Source organism: Vespula vulgaris, chromosome 3, assembly GCF_905475345.1.
Source record: "Vespula vulgaris chromosome 3, iyVesVulg1.1, whole genome shotgun sequence".
In the NCBI taxonomy this organism is placed as follows: domain Eukaryota; kingdom Metazoa; phylum Arthropoda; class Insecta; order Hymenoptera; family Vespidae; genus Vespula; species Vespula vulgaris.
In genome coordinates this window covers 9,299,987-9,320,580 of record NC_066588.1, presented here as the reverse complement: position 1 = coordinate 9,320,580, position 20,594 = coordinate 9,299,987, and the positions used below count along the sequence as shown (strand labels likewise).

Genomic DNA, 20,594 nt, shown 5'->3' with positions numbered 1-20,594 from the left:
AATGATATGTAACTAAATTCGGGTTAAATAAATATTTCTAAAGAATATATTTAAAAAACTATAGAAATAGTAATGTCATGTAAGATTACAAAAAATGTCAAAGTAGGTCATAAAGAAAATAATCAATAAGTATACAACTGTAGCAGGTATAGACAGTGCAGGTTGATAATATAGCAGGTATGAAAATGATATTGAAAGTATAACTAAAATAACTATATGATTTAAATATATTTGATATTTTTAAATCTGTTATTAGTATCATGGATTTATTCATTGCTTTAAGTTTATTTAATCGACAAAAATATGAAGCTTGTGTAACTAAATGTACAGAATTATTGAAAAAAAATCCATTAGATCAGGTATGAATGTATCATATATCTTACATTATGTTAATATAATATTTATAAGTTTCTTTTTATGTCATAATTTAATATATGTTTATTTACTTTTAGGCAATATGGGTTTTAAAAATGCGTGCTTTAACATTACAAGTTTATGTCGATGACATAGAAAGTGAAGAAGAAGGAATTGCAGAAGGTTTATTAGATAATTATACAATGACTACAATGCCTAGACCAGGTACATCTTTAAAAAATCCTGGAACTGCTCGAAGTGAACATGGAATTCGTCCTAAAACTCAGTCAGGTATAATATACTGAAAACAAATAAGAAAAAGCAACAGTATTTACAGTAATAAAAATATAATTTTTTTTTAAAGGTAGACCTGTTACTGGAGTTGTAAGACCTGCTACACAATCAGCAATATCACAAACAATGGAGCAAGCATTGAGAATGCCAAGAACAGCAGCTACAGCGAGACCTATTACTGCTATTTCTGGACGAAATGTCAGGTTTGTTATTGATACATAGATATTTCTTATCTTGTTAAAATATTAATATATATTTAAAAACGATAATATTATAAAAATTAACATTTCCTTTATAAGGAGAAACAGTTATACTATTTCGCTTTATATATCTTATATATCTAGACTTGGAACTGCGTCTATGTTAACAGAACCTGGTGGCCCTTTTATACAATTATCACGTTTAAATATAGCCAAATATGCAAATCAACCTAGCATTGCAAAACCTTTGTTTGAGTACATTTATTACCATGAGCATGATGCCAGATATGTAAGTATTGATACAGTATTTATGGCACAAATCATATTTTCAATTTGTAGAATTAACTTTTATAAATTGTACAAAATTAAAATGTAGATCTTTTTAGGCTCTTGACTTAGCAGTACAAGCAACACAAGCTTGTCAATATAAGGATTGGTGGTGGAAGGTACAATTAGGAAAATGTTATTATACTTTAGGTTTAGTGAGAGATGCAGAACAACAATTTAGATCAGCCTTACGTGATTGTAAAGCTATTGAAACAATTATAAGATTGATTAGAGTATATATTAGATTGGACCAACCATTGGCTGCTTTAGATACATGTAAAAGTGGTCTAGAATATTTTCCAAATGATGTATGTAATATAATATTGTAATTTACTTTAAAACATATTTTAGAGACATTTAATTGTTAGATAATATACTTCAGGTTACTATACTTGTTGAAATGGGACGAATTTTTGAAGGCTTAAATAACATGTCAATGTCGATGAAATATTATAAATTGATTGCTCAAGAAGATGCTTCTCATACAGAAGCAATCGCAAGTATTGGAATGCATCATTTTTATAATGATCAACCAGAACTTGCTTTACGCTTTTATAGGTAATTAAGAATTAATTATAATTTTCTTTTTACATTTTAAAGATGGACTACAAAAAATATAGTAAAAACGTATTTTTTTTTGCAGAAGATTACTACAAATGGGTGTTTATAATCCTGAATTATTTAATAATCTTGGATTGTGTTGTTTTTATGCACAACAATATGATCATACAATATCATGCTTTGAAAGGGCATTGAGCCTTGCCAATGATGAAAATAAAGCTGATATTTGGTACAATATTTCTCATATTGCAATTGTAAGATAATCAATAAAATTTGAATTATATAATGATTTGGTATACAATTTTATTAATTTACATCTGTTTAGAGCTTAGGTGATTTAGAGATGGCGGAAGAATGTTTAAAACTTGCTATTACAATTGACAATAGACATGCATTGGCATATAATAATCTTGGTGTAATACAAATGAGAAATGGTAATGTTACAACAGCAAGAACATATTTTCATGCAGCAGCCACTATTGCAAATTACATACATGAGCCACATTTTAACAGTGCATATTTAGCATATAAGGTATTTAAACAATACTTACATATAAACATAATACATTGTAAACAATATTATTATTTTATTGTTTACAGTTAGGAGATTTTCAAACAAGCTATATTGCAATACAAAAATCATTAAATGTATATCCAGGACACTGTGATAGTATTAATCTTCTTAAAAAATTGGAACAATATTTTTGTTATATTTAAGCTAATTTATATTTTATTCCACTAGAATTTTATAACACAAAAAAATGTATATTTATAAATGTTAAATGAACAAGAATGTAAAAAAGATGAAAGCTTCATATTTTTTAAATTTACTTATTAAATGTGTTATAAAAATAAAGTTGATATATCTTAAGATATTAAATAAAAATTGCATATAACTTTTATGGTAATAGTAACAAATATTTATTTACAAAATAGTAACCATGATTTTATATCATTAATTATTCACTTTGTACATTTAATTGTAATGGAATTTGTATAAATGTATAATAAGTAATAATAAACTTAATATGTCTTTGTTGAATTAATAATTATATTAATAGCTTGGAAAGATTATTAGATAGATTATTATAAATATTTTTTTCTATAAATATAATGTAATTGATATACAAAACGACGGTTCTGCAACTAATACTTCATAGTACATACATGCTTTGTTATAGACAAAAAGCAGATAATATAAATTGTAAATTTGAAATGATTAAGCATCTCTTACACATTATTTTGGATTACAATCACATGTCTAGTAATACTAAGATGAATTAGTCACATGTACAGCCTTCTATTTAAAATATTATTAATTACTATATTTGATTTTATGTCGTATGTGATATTACTAACCATGAAATAACAAAGTAAAATAGAAAAATAGGATAAACAGCTAAAGGTTTCCTCCCAACAGGCTGACTATCTCCAAGGAATGCCATAGATGCTAAAGTATAAAAATAAATGATAAAACTTTTAAATTATAGAGATATAATTCTAAAATTTTTTTATACTAACCATATGTAGCCCATATAAACCCAATCATAGTAATAATAAATCTGAGTATGAATAAGAAAGTACTTTGTTCTACCATTAATATAATTCTGCATAGGATTAATGCAATGGCAGTTGGCAATAAACAATATCCTAAGACACAAACACTTTGAAAAAATGATCTAAAACGTAAAAAATTTAAGTAATGAATCTATTTGTATGAGCGATATGAAAGTAAAACATATTAAACCAATTAAATCACAATTATACTTACATGTTACCACCTAAAAGTTTAGAATTCAATGTGACAACCATGGATCCAATCCATACTATAACAAATACCTCTGCAAATTCAGGTCCACCATCATTAGAATTATCAGTTGTATCAGATGATCCTTGTAATATCCTATTTATGAATAATATCCTTTTGTTAAAAGTTTCAAATAAATAATATGTGTAAACTAATAAATCTTACATTGCCATAAATGTACATAACACTAACGGTCCCCAAAGGTCCCCTAAAAATAAACAATATGGTTAAAAATAAAATTATGATTTAATTAAATAGATGATATACATACATTCTTTTAGTAAACTTTTCTTCTCCCTAGGATATAAAACGTGATAGAATTTCTTGCCTACAGCTCTAACATCTCTAAGCTATATTATAAAAAATAATACAGAAAAGATCAATGTCATTATACAAAAAATAATACAAAGAATTCACTGCAATCAGGAAGATACATGAATTATTAATGATAACTTACAATTGTATCCCTTATCGGTTCGTCTAATGTATTAAATTCTGGTTCACCTAGATTTGATTTTTGTTTGGGTCCTACTGTCATCTCTCCTTCAACATTTTGAGGGTCCACATTATATGTTGCATCATCGTACATCTATTAAATATTTAATGAGTTATGAAAATATTGTTTATAGTGAATAGTTCGTACTTAATATTATAAAAATAATAGATTGAATATGTAATTATTTCCAAGAAGATATATTTTGCATTCATATTTAATAAATAAATGGTATCTGTCAAACTAAATAGAAAATTAGAATATCAATGCTCACATCTAGTTTTGTTTCATCCATCGTCGCCATATTTTTTATCGTTACGTGTACAAATAATAGAGTTAACAATTTTATAGAACCAGAGAAGAATTTCACATGACCATAAGTCAAATTATAATGATTGTTGTTTACACTCTTATCCTTACACTTTAATACGTGTACATATTACACGCATACTACCCTTTATGCGCAAGTTTGTTCAACAATCACTTTACATATAAAAGTAACGATATTTATATTTGTTTTACTAACCATATAGAATCTTTAAATATTAATTTATTAATACTGATTCATCATGAAAGTGCTTTAGAATATGAAAAACCGCATATTATAAATGTGATTAAAATAATATAAAATTATCATCAATCGTAATACGATAATAACGCTTGAGAAAAAGATGTCTCTAGCTTAGAAAACTCTTATAGGCTGATTAGCTCATGTTATGACGTGCATTACTAGATGGCGGCAGTATCAAAATATATAAAATTACTTTTGAACGTTATTGATGTGTTTATGTTTTTTGTTTTCTATGTAAATATTTCAGGCAATAATTGAAATTATTTCATTAGTCATTTTATCAGTGAATTTTTGAAAAAACTTTATTTCTTCTTTATTTTCTCAAAAATTGCATAAAAATAAAACTTTCTAGAAACTTCAAAAAAGTTAATTCTCGCTTAAATTGTCATCCTTAAAATAAGATTTTGTTCATCAAAATTGTTCAAGAATTATGCTTTGATTCGCTGCTGATGATAGTAAGTGCTGTATTTGATAATTTTTGTGAAAAAAAGTTTCATATAGTGGCATCTCTGGGACTTTGTGATAAAATAATAGCTTCTATCCTTACTATCCTTACTAATTTTCATATATATTTGATTAGTATGTTCTTTTCGTAGACGATTACTTTCTTGTTCATTGCATAAACCATTGCTCAAATTCTTTGATCTATTTAAAATGTAAGGAAATGTGCTTTGTTATGCTTGCATAAAGTTAAGGTTCGTTAAATATCAAAGTCAGTCGAATGTTCTTTTATTGAATATTTATAGTATATAATATTTTTTATAATAATATTTATTTTATTAAATCCTTCATTACTATCAACTATAAATCTTTAAATTTTTATTTCAACTTAATCTATTTTTTGTTTAGCTAAAGCTTTTAATGCTTAAGGATTTTTAAACTTATATAAATAGTATTATAATATCAAGAAAATAGAAAAAACAATTTTCAATAGACGTGGAAATTCTTATAGAATTAAATTTTTTTTTCTTGATTATTTGTATTTAATTGTATTAATTGTATTTAATAAAAGATATTACTAATATAAATTATATTTATTCCAATTGTTTAATAATATAAAAGAATTAAAACTGTATGAACCATCACTAAGAAATAAATAAATATGTGTATGGGACACAATATCAGGTAATTTACTTCTAATACTTAATCTAATATAATAGACTATCTCATAATTAATAATTAATAATTAAATTCTAAACCTTTAAACTGATATTTAATCTGTTCTTTACTGCAAGATTTTATCTTTGCTTCATAAACATTTCAGAAACATTCTTTTTTAATCATAAAATATTATTACTGTTTTATTATTCCCCAAAAAATTCAACTAACATACTTTTATAAGAATAAAAAAATATAGTAGATGAATATGTATCGAACTATAATTTTTACTTACAGTTTTTCAGCATTTATAATTATAATTCATTGTAGCTATAATTTTAATTTGACATAATTAACTTTATCTTTGTTAAGAATTATCACTAGTTAAGTCGAATAATTTAATAATTTAACTAACACTTTTTATCTTCCAACTAATTCTAACCTTATAAAAAAATAAATCATATATGTACGCTCAAATGTTAATAATAATAATAATAATAATAATAATAATAATAACAACAATAATAATAATAATTTAGTAATAAATAGTATTGTTATATAAAGTGATTTAATACAAATGTATAAATCGTATTTCAAACTAGCTAAAGACCTGAAGTAGCAGTAATTGCTATATGTCATTGTTATTCTGATGCTCTATATTAATGCCCTCTATAAAATGAAATTAAACAGCTGATCAAACAGTAAACATGATTTTATGTAGAAAATATCTTTTTTGATAAAAGAGTTTTTTTAATAAACGATTTCCTTTTGTAGAATAATCTGTAATAGTAGTGCTAGTTTATGGCAATGTGACGTACAGTCAGACTCGAATGACACAAAGAACAATTATATATAATTTTTTAGATATGTAATTACGTAGTACAGTAATTATCAGATATAATGATTATCACAAAGTCATGCGAATTACATATATCTCAACATTGCTATAAATAGTCCATTATATTTTTATAGTATAATTTTTAAAAGAAGTGTAATTAAGTTAAAAAATAATAAAAAAATTACCAAATTATAAAAAACATGGCAATAGTTACAGGATGGAAGTGTTATGTATCAGTACAACCACCAATAATGATGTTAATATTTGCCATGTCAATGTCAGGTAATTAAGAATAAGTTTTTTGTTTTTTTGTTTAGATATTATCTTTGTTTATCTTTGTACTTAGGTACTATCTTAACAGATTTAACGGTGTATCGTACATGTACAGTTGTATTAAATATTAATAAAACAGAATGTTTGATAATAAATCAAAATGGAAGTAGTAATGAAGCTCATAGAATAGATACTTTGGTACAGTCACAAGTAAGTCTAATCTCTATGTCTAAATCGCTTGTTGAGAATCTTTTACCTGCTTTTTTGTCCTTTTTTGTGGGACCATGGAGTGACAAATACGGAAGAAAACCTCTTTTGTTAGCAGGATATACTGGTAAAGGAATAAATGAAAATAATACTTGATATAATAATTTGTTTGATATGTAAATATAACAATGTTTTTATATTATAGGCTATTCGTTAACATTTTGTCTTCTCTCATTGATGACTATCTGGGATATCAATCCTTGGTATTTTTTAATAGCTTATATGCCCTCTGCATGCTTTGGAGGATTATGTATAATTTTATTAGCTTCATTTTCTTACATTTCTGATATTAGTCTTGAAAAAGATAGAACATGGCATTTAGCTTACTTAGAGATATTAATTTCATTGGGACTTATAGCAGGTATTTTTACTGGTCCTTTTATTTTTAAATTATATGGATATCCAATTGCACTTAGTGTGGCAGCTATGTCTATAGTGTTCGCAAATATATATGTATTATTCTTCGTATCTGAAACAATACAATGTACTTCACCAGTAAGTAATAAAAATAACATAGTTCTATGTTATTATAAAATTAAAAATATTATTATAAGACATAATAAATTGTATGTTTTAGATAATGTGGAGTTCTTTGTTTGATGTAAGTCTTGTAAAAGATCTTATTAGTACTTGTATTAAGAAAAGAGATGGTTTTGATCGTTGTGTTGTTTGGTGCTGTATAATGTATCTTATTTTATATATTGTAACAATGGATGGCGATATGTCAATTTCATACTTATTTAGCAATGCAAGATTTGGTTGGGATGTAAGTCAGTATTCTAACTATATGGGTGCTAATGTTGCATTAGGTATAATAGGAACTTTAATTGGAGTCAAAATTATTGGCTCTCTAGGAGGTATTAAATAAAAAAAATTTTATGGTTTAATAGTTTAATATGAAGATTTTATGTTTAAAATATCTATTCATGAATTATAGGTTGTTCAGAAACTGTTCTAGTTATGTTGGCTTCTATTTCATCTTTAAGTGGTGCTTTTATGAAAGCTTTTGCATGGCAAGCTTGGCATATGTATTTATCTATATTTATATCAATGTTTGGAGGTATTTCTGGGCCAGCAATTCGTTCAATTTTATCTAAATCAGTCCCATCTTCTGATGCAGGTAATATAAAATATATAGTTATATTTTAATTTATGTATTTTTAATTAATGGAATTTATGAAATATTTAAATAGGTAAAGTCTTTTCGTTAATTACATCGATTGAAACAACTATGCCATTTGCTGCGGCTTCCTTATATACAACAGTTTATTCTCATTATTTACCTCCAATATATCCTTCTCCTGTATGGTTAATATCATGTGTTCTTTTTATTATAATGATAATAATATTAATATGCATACAAATACGCATTACAAAAATGGATACATTACAATATAGAATGCTCTCACAGGAGAGTGAATAAGATTCAATTTTTAAGTCATCTTTAGTTAAAAAGTATTTGAGATGTATTTTTTATGCATTTCTGTATGTAAAATATGGAGAACTTTTTATATAAAATGCAAATTAACAATGTTTATATTTTTAAAAGTGTTCTTACAAGTTTATAAAATCATATAACTAAAAGATTTTATATATTTTTATATATATATTTTTTTAATAGTTCTAACAAAATATGATTTATAGATTGAGATATATTTTCAAAAGTTTATTTAATAATCTTTAAAGAATAATTAAAATTTGGTAATTTTGTTTTTTGTAAAAGAAACTGTTAAAATATTGCACTGTGATATTAAAAAATATTTATGAATATATGATAATGATTTAACAATCTGTGATGCTCAATATCTTTTTATTATAATTGTAACATTTAGTATATATTAATATAAAATAAGTGATTTATATTGGAAATAACAAGTATAATAAGTGTGTAATATATTATAAAAAAGTTTTCATTATATAATAATGTTTTTTATTTATTTGTTTATTATCTGTATATTTACTTTTCTTTCTGCTTTGATATTTTGATATATGTAGATCGATTGTAATTTATTCCAGTTTATCAAAATAATCTACATGATCACCAGATTTATATTTATGATTTTTCAATACTTCTATAAGACGAGTAATTGTTTGCTCTGTTGTTAAAATAGTTGTATTTTTAATAAACTCATTATTAGACATTTCTTTAAGAAAAGTTTGCAACATATCAGTATCAACAGGACCAGGTGAATAATTCAATACATCTACTTCAGGATTTTCTAAGGCAAACACCTGCGTAAAGAATTATTTTCTTAGAAAAAAAGTATTAAAAATGCAATTTTAGCATAACATACATAAATATACTGATACCTTGAAAAACATCTCTTTTGCTGCTTTTACAGTACAATAATATCCAGCTGATTCACGTGCTTGTATACCAAGTAAAGAGGTGATATTGATAACTAGTTTTTTAGTATTGGTTTGTTCATTGAATATCTCCATCAATAACCCATTTAGTACAATAGGTATAAACATATTAAGATCATAATACTTTCTCCATATGTTAATATCTGTCATATCATTGGTCCATTTTGAAACATCACCAGATGTTCCAACATTATGCACAATAATAACTCTATCAAATTCCTTTGGATTAGTTTCTTTCAAAGATGATAGTATAACTTCTAAAAGTACATAGAAATATATGAAATGTCACTCATTCTTTAAAAATTATGGTTTGTATTGCCAATATTCTCACTTTTTAGATCATCTTTTGTAGCCACTCCCAAATCAATACTAGTATAATCAATTATTAAATTTGAAGGTAATTGTGCAGCTGTTTCTTTTAAAGCACTTAAGTTGGTTGCTAACAAAAGTACATGTGATCCCCTTTGCAGTAATGGTCCAAATGATATTGCAATTTGTTTACCGATCCCTCGACTGGCACCAGTAATAAGTAAGAAAGCTTTACCTGATAATGCTGGAATAGACATTTTCCTTTAAAGCAGATATATATATTTATTTACTTTTATCGTTTAACTCTTGTTCTTCAACAGTCTCTGTAACTACTTGAAGTACGTCAGCTTTTAGAAGATGAACCAGTTCACTTGCTGTCAATGCCTAAAATATCAATATAATTGTTATTTTATTTTTATTGCTATGAAACATTAATAAATAGTAAATATTTTATACAACATATATAAGACATTAACTTAGTGAATTATTTTCATTATTTTCAATAAGATCACAAAATGTATAAAAAAAGTTATATGGTAAGAAGAGAGATATAATATAATCTAAGATACTTTTTCATGCGCTATCATACTTTGATAATAAAAACATATCATTTCCTTTGAAAGAGTAAAAATAATCTTATTATTACCCTTATATCTTTACATAGAAAAAAACAAATCGTATTCCTTTTATATTGCACAAAATATTTTCTTGTATATAAAATTTTATAATAATATTAAAAATAATAGAAATAATTCAGATAGATAAAGTTAATACCTCGCCATATGTATCTATCCAACTCACCTGTAAGTGAGGAACTATATGACGTATTAAAGGATTTGAAGCTAACACAGCTTCTTCTTCTGATTTAAAGGTATATTCTGAAGTTATCAAACGTGCGATAGACTCCTCTTTTGCTATTGATAAAGAACTTACAAGATCTTTTTTTGTAGTATTTTTTTGAAGTGTCTTCAACCTTGAATCTATTATAGGAGTATATTATGTTATATAAATGAAAACTTGTATAATAAAAACGAATAAACTTATAAATAATTAATGATAATAAGTAATATAAAAAAATATAATAAAAAAGAAATTAATGATCATAAATATTCACAATTAAAAGAACTTGATGGAAACATATGGCTTTTTAATGCAAATTTTAATTGTTATATAATTACTTACACAATTTTTGTAAATATTGTTCCGAATCAGATAATTTTTCGTGTTCATATACGGATATTTCTACGAAGGAATCCTCAAACTGATTATCACCTCCAGTATCTTTCAAGGCCTCTGCATCTGTTCTACACCATGGATCGTTGATGTCTGTCTTCATATTTACTTCACAATTTTCCTCCAGATAAATCTCTATTTCTCTTTTTTTTTATTTAATTTTATCATGTATTTAATCAGGACTTCTTCCTTTACTCTTGAATCCAACCTATTGGCAGAACAGCTCCAAGATGTCCTCCTACTCTCACATTATCACCAATCATGTAGAGGAGTATTCGATACGTTTGTTTTTTATGATAATTTCGATGCAATTTAATCTAATTTAACTTGATTACATTAAATTTTTGTATTCATTTGATATTTTTGCAAAAATTCTGCTTCGGATTTAAGTAATTAAATTGTAATAGATTTAAAATTCTTCATTTAATACAATAAAAAATATAAATATTGTATGCATGTAACTATACGTATGCTATATTGATTTATAGATATGCTATTTGTTTGAAAAGGTAATGTAAAAAATGTGTAAAATGATATGTACAAAAATATTATTTACTTTATTACAGGAGATAAGCACTTAATATTATTAATTATAATATATGTAGGCTCTTCAGTCTAATATTCTTTGTTACACTTGCACTATTTGTTAAATATGATACATGTATAACGTGCATTAATTATGACAATTAAGTATGATATTATTTACAGTGAAAATTTGTAATAAATGAGAAATAGTATAAAAATTGTACAGCAACATATTGTAATAATGTCTATATCAAATATGTATATTACATAATTAACATACGAAAATTGTATACTTATATTCTCTTGAACTTTTGTTTGTAAAAATGTTTAAAAAGTATATGCATTAATTATTGTAATCAGGATATATCATATATAAATATGAAAATATACAAAAATTACATTTGAAATATAAACGTTTATCAAACAAATCCCTAATTATTCCAAAAATTTTTAAATAATAAAAATATTCTGATCGACGATAAGCTTCCAAATAAGTAGTTAAAAAACCTTCGTTGGTAACTACCTAATTAATAACTTAATATTAACATAGCTGGAAATTATCTCATATCCATAAATTGTTCATGAAAAATCCAACTATTAAACAGTAATAAAAGATCAAGCTATCATAATGTTCCACCATGTTCAAATACATACTATGCATTTATCATATTCATACATTGTGTTTTTGATTATTATGAATGTGATGTATATTGTGATGTTTGAAAACAATGTAGCTACATTTCGAATTTCTCGTATTGTTCCTATTTTGATTCTTTGCAAATATTAATGCAAACAGAAAAACAATAATTGTTAATGAACATCAATTACACACATGTATATATCTATTATAATTTCTGTAACTATATGTGTAACTTTCTCTTTATAATAATATAAAATACAATCAAGAACGTTTAATACATGCATATTGTTTAGTAGTTTAGAATATTAATTTTCTATATCAAATGAGCAAAACATAATAGGACCCATGAGCACAAATACTAAATCAGTTGATTTATTGCATAATCGTTAATTTCATCAGAGTATTATAGCAATACTGATGATAACTTCAGTAAACAAAGTTACTTTTAAAACTTCTTAAAGTATCCTGTTAAAATCTTCATACAGTATATGATCAATATCACTTAAAAGCCATTATTGTATAGTCTTTCAGATATATTGCAAATATGATCAATATTTTGTACATATTAGATAGATATAGGTCTGCAAATGTTTTTGATCTATAATCACAGACAGAATGTGAGCCTAATGCTGCATGCATGTGACAAATAGTTATAAAACAAATAAGAAATGGTTTTTAGTCTTATATAAATCGGATTAAAATTTATATAAAAAAAGAGTTTATAAAATTGTTTAAAACATTAATTCCTATGAGCAAGTAAGGTACTTTGAGGCACTGTTACAAGAATTGGCCAAAAATTTGTCTACCTTTTCCTGTATCTATGAGGACTTAACACAAGCGTAACTATATTGTGTAAAAATTCGTAATACTATAATTTATTTTGTAGAATTTTCTGTTATCGATACCTGTCTACTAAATATTAACAACATACATTGCCTATAACACGAATGACACATGCTATAGTTGAATTGGATACAAAATATATCGATCACACTTTTGGTTTAGTCTGTTTGCTGAATTTACTATATATCTTAGCAAAATTGTAATTCCCAGAATTACAGCAATTCCTACGGTTTTTTACATCGTTATTATTGAAAATAATAACAACTTTGAATATCATTAATAGTATGTTTCTTACAACATTCTAACCAATATTGATCATCATGGTTGACTCTTGTATACGATTCAATATAAATATGCATTCAATATATTCATGCAAAAGTTTTCATTGTGAATAATTGATGTATATAATATATGTATTAAAAAAATGTGATTTCTTTGTGCATAAACTGATATTTGTCAAATAATATTTAAATTTTAAATGTAGTTTTTTGATTTTTTTTTGTGATGCTTTAAAATTATTTCAATATAACGAAAATGATACTTCTTTCAGAATAACATTATATTAAAAGTCTTTCAAATAATTATAAATAAAATGAGAGTAATGGTAATCTTCAATTTTTATCTTATGTAGTACAATATAAACAATTCAATGATCATAACAGTTTGAGTGCAACGAATCTTATAAGTAATTAAAATAATGTCCAAGAATTACAGATATAAAATCACAACCAGCGAGCTGCCAATTACATCCTAGCAACAAAAATAGAATTAATATTATAATAAATTACGCCGCAACGGGCTTAAGGAATTATTCCAGGACAATCACGTATGGTCTTAACAGTCAGATTACAAACTGAAAGAAGTTTGTAACAATACCATTAAATCCATGGATGATAGTTCCTACAGCAAGGCAGCTTATGCTTATGATCACAGAGTCATTCTAGAGAGTCTTAAGAATAAAATCTACGCATCGTTTGACTGTGGTCTTTCTAAACAACATAACCATCTACGCCATAACGATGGAGGTTTTCTGCGTCTACATATTAAACCAATACCTCCACGTCTTGCGTTGAGAGCACTAACAATCGCTTGATCAAAAGCCTCCTTTAAGTCATGTTGAGTTAAAGCAGATGTTTCCACATAACTTACTGCACCTAATCTTTGAGCTAACTGATGACCTTGAGCAGTTGTGATTGGTGCTTGACCATATCTTGCTAATTGTAGCATCAGACGAACATCCGATCTTAGGTCACTTTTTGTTCCTACCTAGAAAGGAAGAGATCGTTAATGTATTTGATTATACTTTTTATTACAATAAAAATTTTAATATTACTTACTAAAATTATTGGAGCATTTGGGCAGTATTTTCGAACTTCGTTGATCCACCATGATGCGACACTATGGTAAGAAGATGGACATACAACGCTAAAGCATACTAAAAATACATCTGTTTCTGGATAGCAGAGTGATCTCAAAGGATCGAAGTCATCTTGTCCTGCAGTGTCACAGAGTTGAACATTTACAGGTTGTCCATCAACATTAACCACAACTGTAAATAACGAAACAATTCTTAAACAATATTACTATTTTTTAATAATATATATCATGTTAAAATTATTAATAATTGTATTTCTTCCTTTTAGTAAAATTGCTACTCATACTTAAAATAATTTTTAATAAAACTATTAATATCGTAAAGACAATGCAAAAAATTTATAATATTAAACATTTTTACAAATAAAAATGAAATCAAGGAGAAATAGAAAATTAGAGATAGAATAGCGGCGCTAGCTAAAGAAATCCAATCCAAATACTCTATACATAAGAGAAATTTATTCTACAGTCATAACGATCAACAATCATTGATTTATTATCACACGCTATACCAAGTTTTTAAACTCAAGATTATTACAAATTTATCGAACTATCTCTTAACACTATTTATCGTATTTATCGTAACAAAGATAAGCGTGTTCAAGAGCGTGTCATTAAAAGTATCGAGACGTCGATCTCTATAATTATCGATGCGTAGAGATCTGAAAATATTCAAATTAAATCTAGCCCGCGTTTTCTCTCACGTTTCGTCTCAGCAATATTATGTGAGTGGAAGTTCTTAAAGATTCGTAATAAAACGAATAGATAAAAGAGATAAAAGAAATGAGGAAAAATGAGGAGAGAAGTTACCAAATAGATCGGATTGAGAGATCTTTTTCTTTTTTCCCTGTCCTATAGCGCACCTTTGTAATTATCAAAAGCGGTGGGTACGTATTCGCCAGGAAATCCATTCGTCGAGTAAGAGACGACCAAGCTAGTCTTCCCAACAGCACCGTCGCCCACCAGGACCACCTTGATTCTCCGATCGTGCGGGATGCCACTGCTATCATTGCTACTCCCGTTGGAATTTTGATTCTGTCCGTTCCCAGTAACTCGTTTTACCTGCATCTGCATCATCTGGCCGCCCTTCAGCAACGGTTTCGTCCAGTTCGTATGCGATGACGGCGGCATTGTTTCACTCTTTATTCTCCCGCATCCGCGGCCCTTTATGCGCGCGTAAAAACCACCTTAGAGAATATTATTATAACCTCGCGGAGTAGACAAAGCCAGCTAAGAAAGCGCGATAAAACGCGACACGAGTACAGTGGATCGCGTCCTATCGCACCGCACAGTGATGAATTTTTACCGCAACGAAGAGCCTCGATACTTCGCACTCGAACGTGTCATTTTTCGACGTCGAACAACCTGCGCCGCCAGTGGACCAACGATGTGCTCGTTCGACCGTGCTGATGTCTTGCTGAAACTGGTGCTCGCTAATGGCACTGTTGCTGCTGGTGGGGATCTGCGCTACCTGACGTTTACGTATGTATGTGTGTGTATCTGTATTATACATGACACTCGACACCCCTTCCTTCTACACATGCGTATGCGGGCTCACATTCAAACTCGTGCGCGCAGGTAGCGCACGTCAGAAAACAATGGACACTGGCCGTGTTGGACCGAATGAAAAAGAGGAAGAAATTTATCCACCTGCCGCGCCGCGGAGCCACCTGTTATATTACTGCCTTCTCGTGCCAACATCAGCTGCTCTGGCACGCTCCTGACGTCTCAACGTTGCCACGGATCGCCGCGCAGGTACAATCTGCCCTCTTCTTGTCTCTCTCATGCTTTCGTCATTATGCTGTTCGAGAGAGAGGGAAATAAGAGGACAAAGCGTGCTCAACGGGATTCGCGCGTTAAGTTACGCACGCAGACGCAGTCGTGTCCATAGTGCTGCGCCATCGGACCTTCTTTAGCGGCTTGTTCTATCGTTGCGTGTCGGATGTTCTCATTCAGAATTTATGATATTCTTTTACTTCTTTTCCTTTGTCTGAATTCAAAAACGGATGCGTGTGAGAATAGATAATCAATTTCATTCTTCGGTTAAAGAATATAGTGCGTTTTTATATTTTTTATTATTCAAAGCCGGCTGAATTGCGTCAGGGCTCGACATAGATAATTAGAGCCTCTATATATTAGGAACTGATTTCTGAGAGCATCAGTCAGAAATGTGTGCTCTTAATTTGAATATGCGACGCCTGGTGGCAAGCTGGAGGAAGTCTCCGCACTTGCGATTGCTTCAACATGGGAGGTATGTATCTAGAGGTTATGAAAAAAAATTCTTTAGTATTTAATTGAACATATTAAAAATGTTATTCTTAATTTCATTTTAGAAAAAAGTACGATCGGGACATTATGCATTATTCAAAATATGTAATGCAATTTGTGGGAGAACAAAGGATGTTAAGTAGAAATATATCACATGCAACTTCAAACCAAACATCAATAGGCTCAAAGATTTCTGCTATGAGAAAATTGAAGTTAGTTGTCCCTATAGGAATAGGGGTTTCATTGATTGCTTTTTTCCAGTGGAGGCATTTTAGGAAATATAAACATACTGCACAGGGTGAAGTAATACAAGGACCGCTTAATGATTTTATAGTACGAATCTACAATATATTCGTACTTTATTTGATTGAAAGTTGTATTTATAAAAGTTAATATTTGTTTTGTACATAGGTAAATTGCTATTGTTGTCTTCCATTGAGAATAACAAGTAGGATATGGGGTTGGATAGCTAACAGAGAAGTACCTGTTAGTTTAAGGCCAGGTGTATATCAATTCTATGCAAAAATTTTTAATGCAAACTTGGAGGAAGTAGCAGGTGATTTGTCTGGATTTCCAACTTTAGTAGATTTTTTTGTAAGACCACTCAAGGAAGAAACAAGACCTATAGCCAAGGATACAAATATGGTAATTATTTATAATGTTTTATTATTACTTTGTCATTAGAACTATTTCCTATGTATATATCTTCTACTTTCTATTATAAAATAGTTCAAATATATGTGATATAGGTTTCTCCTTCGGATGGTACTGTCCTTCATTTTGGACCAGTAACATCTTGCCGTGTAGAACAAGTTAAAGGGATGACTTACGACCTTAGGCATTTTTTGGGAGATATAGATCTACAGGAATCTAAAGAGAAAATAACTTATACGGAAGAAGACAATAAAAAATATGTGAAGAGTCTTTTGAAAAATCCGATGAATCAATTATATCAAATAACAGTTTACTTAGCACCTGGGGATTATCATCGTTTTCATAGTCCAACTGATTGGGAGATTGAATTTAGAAGACATTTTCAAGGTACTGATTTTGCATTTATGTTAAAAACTTTACTGAAGAATGCTACATACATAATTAACAAATTTGTACAGGTAAACTATTAAGTGTCAATCCAAAGATAGCTAGATTTTTACCAGATTTATTTTCGCTGAATGAGCGTGTGGTATATATTGGAAAATGGGCGGAAGGTTTCATGGCTTATGCCGCAGTAGGAGCCACTAATGTTGGTTCTATTAAAATCTATTGTGATAAAGAATTAACTACAAATAAAATTATATGGCCGAAAATGAAACGTTGGGAAGATGCAAGCTTAGAGTGTACTCATATATCTAAAGGACAGTTATTTGGTGAATTCAGAATGGGATCTACCATTGTACTTCTATTTGAGGCACCAGAAGACTTTCAATTTTGTCTAAATGTAGGACAAACCATAAAAGTTGGTCAGGCATTATCTGAATGCATTGTTAAATCAGATGAAAAGTATTTATCAGGAAGTTTATGATTATTACTAAAAAGTATTTTTTTCTCTAGATAAAATCTATAAGAATTTGATGTATACACACAATATATATTATATGTATTTATATAATTTTAAAGTGTAAAGATTTATATATATATATAACTGCAATCCATTTTTAATACATACAGAGCGAGGGAGGAAGAGAGAGAGTGACAGGGAGAGAGAAGGGGGGTGAGAAAGAGAGAAGGAGAGATGTTTGAATCTTTTACAGGTTGTTTCCTATGTCTACTGTGATATATGATCATGTAGAGATGTGTTTCGTGCCCACATCTTCATATTCATTAATTATACTCACAGATGCATATATTTTAAAAAATCTAGTAATTATTTATAAATAAATGTGTAATTGTTTTTATAATATATCTTTAATCGAAAAAATATTTTTATTTATATCAACAGATAGCTTTCCTCATTAATTTGATAGACTAAAACTTAAAATAATTTTTCGCGACCATAAGTTCTCTTTCTCTTGATTTATGTTGGTAAAACTAGATTTAGAAGCTGTCAAGCTTTTTAGAAGCCCTGCAAGTTGCGGTCCTATTAGTTGATTTGTACAGGTATCTGTGAATTCACTTTTACTTTATGTTAATTTCATTGTCATTGTTGTAACGTTATTAGCTTATTGTATTTTATTGTAGTCATTATTTCTGTGGAGAAAAATTATAAACCGGACGATTTAAGACAGGATAATATAATAAGTGATAAGTTTTGATAATTCTTATAATGTGACATATATATAGATAAATGTATAATTTTGGAAAATTAAATAAACATATTGAAACAGTCGATAAATAAGAGAACGACATGTTACATCCGAGCTTGCGTGTTAAAAAAACACCGACTAACTGGGTGAGCTGCTTTTATCGGGTACACGCATGCCTGTCCATTTCTGAACTCATTAATAACGCAGTGTAATCGCGTGAAGAAACATTGTCCATTGTTAGCCAAGGACATCATTTTTTTGCCCTATTACCATTTATCTGGAACGCTTATTGTTTTTTTCATAACAAACCGAATGAATCGCCCGTGATGACAGTCATTTTCAAAGAAATGGGATTTAAATGAAATACTACATTTTAATAGTTTTCTTGTATGGAGTTTATTATTTATTTATAAAACGATTAGCTTTTTTTCCGAGTAAATAATATCCTTGTCAAACGGGAAATCTAATGACGCATTTATTTATTTTATTTTCTAAATATTCAGGAGAGTTCTATACATCTTTATTTAAAACTCTTAAGTGAATCTTTGTAACGATCACCGATCCGACTATGTAAAATGGCAAATTGGATTTTCCTGTGAAAATATGATGGATCGCTTGGGAACGATCGTAACAGTGCTACACATCTCATTATTATCGGAGAAAATTTATGACTTGCAATCAAGCAAGCGCCTTTCGCTCGCAACCGGAGAAGCAAAAAGAATAGTTGGTTGTATTGAACTAAAAAAAGATTTTTCGATGGAAAAGATTTAACTTGCTTTTTAATTTTAATGTAATATGTAAATCTTGATAAACACACGAGCGGGTATAGAAAATTTTATTTCTGACGTCATCACGTCATTGCGTTATTGTTATAAAAGCGAAAAAAAAAACCAAGAAAAAAGTATATTTATCGAAAGAAATTATTTCGCTTTAACGAGTAATACTTTTTTATATTTTTTTTATTAACAAATAATTTTGTTATACTATTAATTCCAAGGCATCGAAATTCCTTTCTCGATACTTTATTGTACGATAAATCATTGAGGAACGATCTCGTCGATCGTTCTCGTACGAGTTAGTGCTATCAAAATGATAGGAAGCGCAAATAAAGCCGTGCATACGCACTTGCCAAATGTTTTCACGAAGCTTCTATGTTTCCTTTACGAGTTTGACAACTATCGTTTGTCTGGAATAGCGTCCGACATTAGGAAGCATTTGGTTACCATACAAGTTTTCTCATTCCTCAAAAATAAAACAGAATCCGTGTTCGGTTCTTTGAATCTTTCATAATATCTAATACGAGCCAAATGAAACAAAATTGAAGTATTATATTTAAGAAAAAATTATGTTTAATCTTTAATATATGTGTGAGAAGATTTTGTAAGTCTGATAATCGATTAAAAAATTTTTTTATTTACTTTAACTATATTCGTCTATTTATCAAAAATTTTGTAGGTATCTCAAAAATTTCATCGCAAACATGAGAACACGTACCACAGTCAACATGAGTTATACTATCATAAAATAAAGTAATTTTAGAAGAAGCTCGTTTACTTGGCGCATTTTCTAGTCCCAGTAGAATCATGTCGCAGTAAGTTACGTTAACCTGACCATTCGTTGTTGTTTATTAAGGACACAGATAATCTTTCATCGGTTACTCGAAAAAAAGAATGACATTGATATTACTGAACATAGTAGATCGATACATC

At 28.2% G+C, this 20,594-nt stretch overlaps 6 protein-coding genes across 11 annotated transcripts; 3 read left to right on the top strand and 3 right to left on the bottom strand.

Moving 5' to 3' along the window:
• The first annotated feature begins 52 nt into the window (after window positions 1–52).
• On the top strand, window positions 53–2,670 carry LOC127062282 (tetratricopeptide repeat protein 8). 2 transcript variants are annotated; one of them, XM_050990207.1, is made up of 10 exons: window positions 53–177; window positions 257–359; window positions 453–645; window positions 719–851; window positions 993–1,137; window positions 1,235–1,483; window positions 1,558–1,733; window positions 1,819–1,990; window positions 2,062–2,268; window positions 2,337–2,670. In XM_050990207.1, the coding sequence occupies exons 2-10, from the start codon at window positions 261–263 to the stop codon at window positions 2,451–2,453; spliced, it is 1,491 nt and encodes a 496-aa protein (XP_050846164.1). In that variant the 5' UTR covers window positions 53–177; window positions 257–260; the 3' UTR covers window positions 2,454–2,670. The 2 variants fall into 2 exon arrangements, with proteins under 2 accessions (XP_050846164.1, XP_050846165.1); XM_050990208.1 differs by lacking the exon at window positions 53–177 and having other exon boundaries at window positions 200–359.
• Window positions 526–5,442, bottom strand: LOC127062291 (protein YIPF6). 2 transcript variants are annotated; one of them, XM_050990224.1, is made up of 8 exons: window positions 4,311–5,442; window positions 4,001–4,132; window positions 3,815–3,893; window positions 3,709–3,751; window positions 3,508–3,639; window positions 3,258–3,415; window positions 3,096–3,186; window positions 526–655 (listed from the first exon to the last, which is right to left on the bottom strand). In XM_050990224.1, the coding sequence occupies exons 1-8, from the start codon at window positions 4,338–4,340 to the stop codon at window positions 631–633; spliced, it is 690 nt and encodes a 229-aa protein (XP_050846181.1). In that variant the 5' UTR covers window positions 4,341–5,442; the 3' UTR covers window positions 526–630. The 2 variants fall into 2 exon arrangements, with proteins under 2 accessions (XP_050846181.1, XP_050846180.1); XM_050990223.1 differs by lacking the exon at window positions 526–655 and having other exon boundaries at window positions 2,830–3,186; window positions 4,311–5,434.
• Window positions 5,443–6,344: 902 nt separating this feature from the next.
• Window positions 6,345–8,842, top strand: LOC127062284 (proton-coupled folate transporter-like). The gene is made up of 6 exons (XM_050990212.1): window positions 6,345–6,825; window positions 6,890–7,150; window positions 7,229–7,578; window positions 7,661–7,940; window positions 8,021–8,203; window positions 8,277–8,842. Exons 1-6 carry the CDS (start codon window positions 6,744–6,746, stop codon window positions 8,504–8,506), a joined length of 1,386 nt encoding a protein of 461 aa, XP_050846169.1. The 5' UTR covers window positions 6,345–6,743; the 3' UTR covers window positions 8,507–8,842.
• Window positions 8,843–8,874: 32 nt separating this feature from the next.
• Window positions 8,875–11,246, bottom strand: LOC127062290 (sepiapterin reductase). 3 transcript variants are annotated; one of them, XM_050990221.1, is made up of 4 exons: window positions 10,942–11,088; window positions 9,782–10,143; window positions 9,394–9,707; window positions 8,875–9,315 (listed from the first exon to the last, which is right to left on the bottom strand). In XM_050990221.1, exons 2-4 carry the CDS (start codon window positions 10,014–10,016, stop codon window positions 9,091–9,093), a joined length of 774 nt encoding a protein of 257 aa, XP_050846178.1. In that variant the 5' UTR covers window positions 10,017–10,143; window positions 10,942–11,088; the 3' UTR covers window positions 8,875–9,090. The 3 variants fall into 3 exon arrangements, with proteins under 3 accessions (XP_050846178.1, XP_050846177.1, XP_050846179.1); XM_050990220.1 differs by lacking the exon at window positions 10,942–11,088 and adding an exon at window positions 10,561–10,708; XM_050990222.1 differs by lacking the exons at window positions 8,875–9,315; window positions 9,394–9,707 and adding an exon at window positions 10,561–10,739 and having other exon boundaries at window positions 9,893–10,143; window positions 10,942–11,246.
• A 284-nt stretch (window positions 11,247–11,530) lies between these two features.
• On the bottom strand, window positions 11,531–16,014 carry LOC127062288 (ras-related C3 botulinum toxin substrate 1-like). Of its 2 annotated transcripts, none has more exons than XM_050990216.1 (4): window positions 15,681–16,014; window positions 15,238–15,538; window positions 14,338–14,549; window positions 11,531–14,266 (listed from the first exon to the last, which is right to left on the bottom strand). In XM_050990216.1, exons 1-4 carry the CDS (start codon window positions 15,885–15,887, stop codon window positions 13,964–13,966), a joined length of 1,023 nt encoding a protein of 340 aa, XP_050846173.1. In that variant the 5' UTR covers window positions 15,888–16,014; the 3' UTR covers window positions 11,531–13,963. The 2 variants fall into 2 exon arrangements, with proteins under 2 accessions (XP_050846173.1, XP_050846174.1); XM_050990217.1 differs by having other exon boundaries at window positions 15,238–15,561; window positions 15,681–15,826.
• A 214-nt stretch (window positions 16,015–16,228) lies between these two features.
• Window positions 16,229–19,651, top strand: LOC127062285 (phosphatidylserine decarboxylase proenzyme, mitochondrial). Its single transcript, XM_050990213.1, has 5 exons — window positions 16,229–16,625; window positions 16,708–16,975; window positions 17,054–17,287; window positions 17,392–17,683; window positions 17,755–19,651. Exons 1-5 carry the CDS (start codon window positions 16,543–16,545, stop codon window positions 18,162–18,164), a joined length of 1,287 nt encoding a protein of 428 aa, XP_050846170.1. The 5' UTR covers window positions 16,229–16,542; the 3' UTR covers window positions 18,165–19,651.
• The last annotated feature ends 943 nt before the right edge of the window (window positions 19,652–20,594 follow it).